The 6,000-nt window shown below is 44.1% G+C and overlaps 1 protein-coding gene across 1 annotated transcript in view; it reads right to left on the reverse strand.

Annotated features, from left to right (window-relative positions):
* The window catches only part of LOC109913894 (complement factor B-like), a 72,896-nt gene that overhangs the window by 55,097 nt on the left and 11,799 nt on the right, over positions 1 to 6,000 (reverse strand). The window contains exon 2 of the mRNA XM_048612746.1: positions 5,353 to 5,572. Within this exon, the coding sequence (XP_048468703.1) occupies positions 5,353 to 5,572 (220 nt within the window). The remainder of the gene's footprint in view (positions 1 to 5,352; positions 5,573 to 6,000) is intronic.

The following is a 6,000-nucleotide window of genomic DNA, read 5'->3' on the forward strand; positions in this document are numbered from 1 at the left end:
GAAGTAATTGCATAATTCTTCAAGACCTGCCCAGTGTGAATTGCCTTATGGGTAAACGTAGAGGCAGTAATCAGAAGGCCGCAAAGCGAAGGTATCATCAAACCAACCCAGTTTGCACAACAGGCAGCACCGGTCGTACCTATTGTGAAGCCCGACAGGTCAGTTCGCATTTGTGAATATTTTAAACAAACGGAAAATGGCTTTTTGCAGCTGGATAAATATCCACATGGACCATTTATACTCAAAGCTGGCCAGGGGCGTTGGTGGCGGTGGGGAGGTGGTGATAGTTGGGGTGGTATGTTTTTCACAAAGCTGGACATCACCCAACCATATTTGCTATTGTGGTTAGATGGGAATTCCCAGAATTATGCTACAATTCATACCCACAAGGATTTGTAGCAATATACGAGGCTGCCATTTGGGGTATCGTCAGCCTGTGCAACGTTTCAGCGCACCATGGAGAACATTTTACAAGGTCTATCCCAGGTCAGCATTTATCTAGATGATGTGCTAATAACAGGGAAGACTAAAAGCAGCACTTAGAGAATTTGGGCATAGTCCTTAGACGTTTCTCCCAGGTAGGTGTATGCCTTAGAAGGGAAAAATGTGTGTCCCAGGCACCCCAGTGACCTACTTGGTCTACAGAGTCGACAAAACCAGGTTACACCCATTGGAAGATAAAGTGAGGGTGATCATAGGTGCCCAGGCTCTCAGGTCAGTACCGGAGCTTAGGTCTTTCCTTGGATTGGTAAATTATTACAGAAAGTTCATACACAACCTGGCTTCCATCCTGGCACCCTCGCATTAACTGTTAGAAAAGGGTCAGCCTTGGAAATGGTCGCATAGTACAAGCCATAGCTTTCAGGGGAGTGAAGAAACAGCAATCATCCTCTAGGGTGTCAGCATACTATGATCCCAAGTGAAATCTGGTATTGACATGCAATGCCTCCCCGTACAGCATCGGGGTGGTATTAGCTCATAAGTGGCCCAATGGAGAGGAACACCCAATCGCATGCGCTTGCAGGACACTGGCTAATGCAGAGCATAAATACATCCAGATAGAGAGGGAAGGTTTGGTGGTCATATTTGGGGTCAGGAAGTTCCACCAATACCTTTACGGATGTAAATTTGTAATAATTATGGACCACAAATCCCTGCCAGGTTTACTTAAAAAGGACAAAGCTTCAAGCTGCCCATAGCTTCTAGCTGAATTCAGCAGTGAGTTCTAATACTAACTGCGTATAATTATAAGTTGGAACACTGTCCAGGAGGCTGAGTAGCAAATGCAGATGCATTGAGCTGCCTCCCTCTGGTAGGTACATCACTAGTTCTACCGCCACTGGAAGAGTCTATAATGGTTTAAAATTTTCTCGACACTCTTCCAGTCACAGCTGACGATATCAGACTTTGGACACAGAAAGATCCAGTCCTGGCAAAACTGAAACATCTAGTGGTGACGGGGGAAACCAAAGGGCCGTCACAACCAGAATTGAAATCTTTTTGGACCCAGAGAGACCAGATCACAGTAGGGGATGGCAAATTATTGTGGGGAGCAAGAGTGATTGTCCCGAGCAAAGGTCGCCGCCAGATACTGGCGGAACTCTACCAGGGTCATCCAGGGGTTTCCAAAATGAAGATATTAGCGAGAAATTATGTCTGGTGGCCAGGACGGGATGCAGACATAGCCACGTTGGTGGGGCAGTGCGCAGAGTGCCAACAAGGACTGAAATTACTGCCAGTGGCTCCCCCATATTCGTGGGGATGACTGGGTAAACCCTAGGCTCGGTTACATGTCGACTATGCAGGTCAAAGTGGCTGGACGTGCGTAGAGTTCATTCATCAAACACGGGGACAACGATTAAAAAACTGCACACATCTTTTGCGATACACAGATTTCCGGAAATTTTGGTCACAGATAATGGGCTATCATTTACCAGCAGGGAGAATTTGAGTATTTCCTAAAGTTGAATGGCATTTGGCATACAAGGACAGCTCCATATCATCCATCGTCCAATGGTCTGCCAGAAACAGCAGTCCAAACTTTGAAGGCACACTTAACGAAATGGTCTACAGCTTCACCAGATACCAAACTATCCCAGTTCTTATCTGATTATAGAACCACCCCTCGTACAACTACAGGGATAGCTCCAGCAGAGTTGCTAATGGGCAGAAGACTCCACGCCAGGTTAAATCGGATCTGCACAGTCCTGATGGGCAGAGGGTCAATAGAATCAAGAACGCCAATGCTGAGTACAAGATTCCGCTAAGTGAGAGAGACAATTTACTACAGGTGACGAAGTTTGATGTAGGAACTAGGGGAATGGCCCTGCATGGGTAATAGGCATGGTCAATGTGAGGTCAGGTCCAGTGACGTAGAAAGTTTGGGGAGCTGCGACGGTCCTGACCAAGTACATAGACCATATGAAAGCTGCAACCTCACAAATGGGCCTGCTCCTTGGAACAGTCGGAAAGGTTGGCAGAACCCCTGAGGTATTGAAGATACCTTAGAATCTGAGATTGGACACATCAGATGTCGCTGCCTTGATGTCGTTGCCTCCTGAAGAGGAAAATTCATTTCTTCTGAGACACTCTGGGCGCAAGAGGCGAGCTACTGTGTGCTACACACCACCTGTATCTGAGGCAGAGTTGGAGGAACCTGACCTGGTGCTAAATCACTGCAGGAGAAGCTGCAAAAAAGGAACCAGCCTATGTCCTCGGACTCAGAAAGGGAAGGATGTAGTGATTATAATGAGGTTAGCCAGGTGGACCTCATAGAATATGAGTTCCCTGATTGGGGCTGTTAACCTGGTCCAATCAGGGAGCCCTGGCTGACAGATATAAACAGGAATGTGAGAGGTTCCGTTCACTCTGACAGCTGGCTCTCAGGAAGCTGGATTAGTGTCAAGGACATTCCACGTGTAAATAAAGGGTGGCTTGGTGACAGGATACAGGCTTCTGTGGAGTTATTTCAAAAGCAAGTTAATGTTTCCAGTCTAGTTTCTTTAGAACTGAAAGGTATTGGAAATAGGTTATTTTCTATACAGAGATAGAGGAGGAGTAAGAGAGCAGATGGTATGGAAACCCAATGTAAAAGACAAAAGGGTTGTTTATGGTTGGAGAAAGGAAGTAGAGAGATGGGAACAAGGTATGAATTAAGATGTGAAAGGGACAGAATTAGTCCTCACTTCTAAATGCAAAATAAGATACATATATGACACAGCTGTGGGGAAGGGTGGGAGTGAAGAAAATGTAAGAATAATACAGGACAGTCATAAAGCTGTCAGTATCTGAAGTTGTTGAATTCAATATTGAGATCTCAGGTTTGTAAGGTGCCTCAGTGAAAATTGAGGTGTTGTTCCTTGAGCTTATTTTGTGCTTCACTGGAACATTGCAGCAGGCCCAGGACAGGAAATGTTTACCTGACAGCAAAACTGTTATTGAAGTGGCAAGCAACTGAGCGGTTGTGATCATTACTATGGGACAGAGCGGAGATCCTCCAGAAAACGGTAACCTAGTCTGCATTTGGTCGCACCAATGTGAAGAAAACCTGCATTGTCAGCAGTGAATACAATAAACTAGAATGAAAGAAATACAAGTAAAACGCTGCTTCACTTGGAGGTGAATAGGGAAGTGTTACACCTTCTGCAATTGCATGGGGAGTAAGGAAGCATTAAGAGTGAGGGAGGAGTGGGCCAGGGTATCCTGGAGGGAATGGTCTCTGCACAACGCTGACAGTGGAGGGGAAGAGAAGACGTGTTTGGCGATGGAATCCTGTTGGAGGTGGTGGAAAAGTTTCCTCCTTTGAATATGGAGACTAATGGGTTGGTAAGTAAGGACAAGAGAAACCCTATCGTTGTCCTGGAGGGAGCAGGGAGAAGGTTTGGGGACAGACATATGGGAGATGGGTCGGACACAGTTGAAGGTCCTGTCAACACAGTGAGGTGGAATCTTTGGTTGAAAAGAGAGGTTATGTCAGAGGCTAGCTGGTGGAAGCAGGGTGTGAGATATTGTCAAGGTAACTGGGTTTCTGATGGATTTTGATGGACATCCTATCCTCAAAAATGGAAACAGTGAAGTCAAGGAAAGGAAGGAAAGAGTCAGAAATAGGCCAGGTGAAGCGAGAGAAGGATGGAAATTGGAAACAAAACTGATCAATTTTTCCAATTCCAGGTGAGAGCAGGAAGCAGCACCAAAGACATCATCGATGGATCATAGAAGGGATTGTGGGTGGGACCCCAAGTAGGACTAGAACAAAGAAAGTTCCACATACCCTACAAAGAGACAGACGTAGCTGGGAGCAATGCGGGTTCACATGGCCCCACCTTTGACATGGAGATGAGCTAAAGGAGAAGTTGTTCAAAGTGAACATGGAAACATCAGCTTAATGTTCAATGGTGGGGTCAAGATCTAGGGGGAGATAGGAGGAAGTGTTTGAGAGTTTGTGCTAGTAATAAGCTTAACTTAAAACTCACCTCAAAACTGCTTTGTATGAGCAGAATTAAAATAGAGGATTGACATGTGACCGTTGGTGATGAGGGTATCCATTTTTATTGGGTAGGTGTGTAATTTGATGTTTCAGTCCAATTATCAAGTATGTTGATATATTATTGTTTCAAGACCAATAAAAGATCAGTGGGACTTGACTCCCAGTGTTATCAGGTCAATCAAGATTCATGGTTCACATCAGAACAATCAATGCACAGGTAGAATGGAGATCTTCGAGTGAGTTGAAATATTTTGGATCTAGTTTAAAGCCTAAGAGGTCAGGAATGGTAATGTCTGGAATACTGATGGAGCTACACATTGAGTTAGGGAGAAATAAATGCAATAGATATCTGTGATTTAAGACTATTGTGGAGAAGGGAAAGTTTTCAGTTTCAATTTCATATTGAGGAACAAACTGTCCAGTCAGCGTATTTATCAACTAACTAGTGTCTAGTTAATAGATCTAATATGGGGCTATAAAGATTGAGGGGATATGAAATACAAGTGATCATGAATTAACTGTCTGGCCTTGGAGGACTGGTGCTTGGTGGCTGTAACTTGGACAACCTTGCGTAACTAAGGAAAGCTGACATCTACAGTAGATAGTTTTGAATGGCCAAATAAATATTCATGGATCAGTAATAAGTCATAACGAAAGCAGCCCATTGAAATGTCAAAATTATACTTTGGGTTTCCCAAGATCAAGACCAATTTTCCAAGACTGATTTGATAAGGAAGTGCGCCTCTTCAGTCTGTATCATCATTTAAACATTATGTATTGACTTTTAATTCCATTATAAATGACATTGTGCAATATCGAAGAGTCAGATCACTTGAAAAAGGGACTTCAACATTCTGAAGACAAACCTTTGCATTTTGCTTCAAGTGCTGTTTCACGATAAACATTTCTGAGGGGACTCCACCTCCCGAAACCGGTGCAGTATCTCCAGCTGACTGGATAGGGTCGGAATCCAACAGGGCAAATATAAGTCATCACGCTGCCTTTGACTGGACTCGTTGGCCATTCAATCCTTCCTCCTTTAATGACCTCGTCATTACTGCAAAATTGATCTTCTACCATATTATCCATGAATGTAAAGAGCACAAGATTGGATATGAGTACATTTATCACTGTCAATATTCATATTTATCTTCCAGCGAATCTATTTCGTCTACCATGAGCATATCCATCTCTCAGTAATGAAATGTACTGACATTGAAGGAGAAAGAGATTATCACGTAACAATGCTCCCATGTCCTCTCCTGAAGCTACATATGATTGCCAAGGTTTGGCATAATTAAGTAACAATCTTTGAGCATGAGCCTGAGTCGCTAAATCATCAGGGTATTTTGAACTTAGTGAACCTGACTGTGTCCTCAACTACTGTCAGTACTTAGAGATAGTAGGAACTGCAGATGCTGGTGAATCCGAAACAACAAGGTGCAGGGCTGGATGAACACAGCAGGCCAAGCAGCATCATAGGAGCAGAGAGGCTGACGTTTCGGGCCTAGACC

The sequence above is a fragment of the Rhincodon typus genome, chromosome 26 (genome assembly GCF_021869965.1).
Source record: "Rhincodon typus isolate 14 chromosome 26, sRhiTyp1.1, whole genome shotgun sequence".
Taxonomy (NCBI): Eukaryota; Metazoa; Chordata; class Chondrichthyes; order Orectolobiformes; family Rhincodontidae; genus Rhincodon; species Rhincodon typus.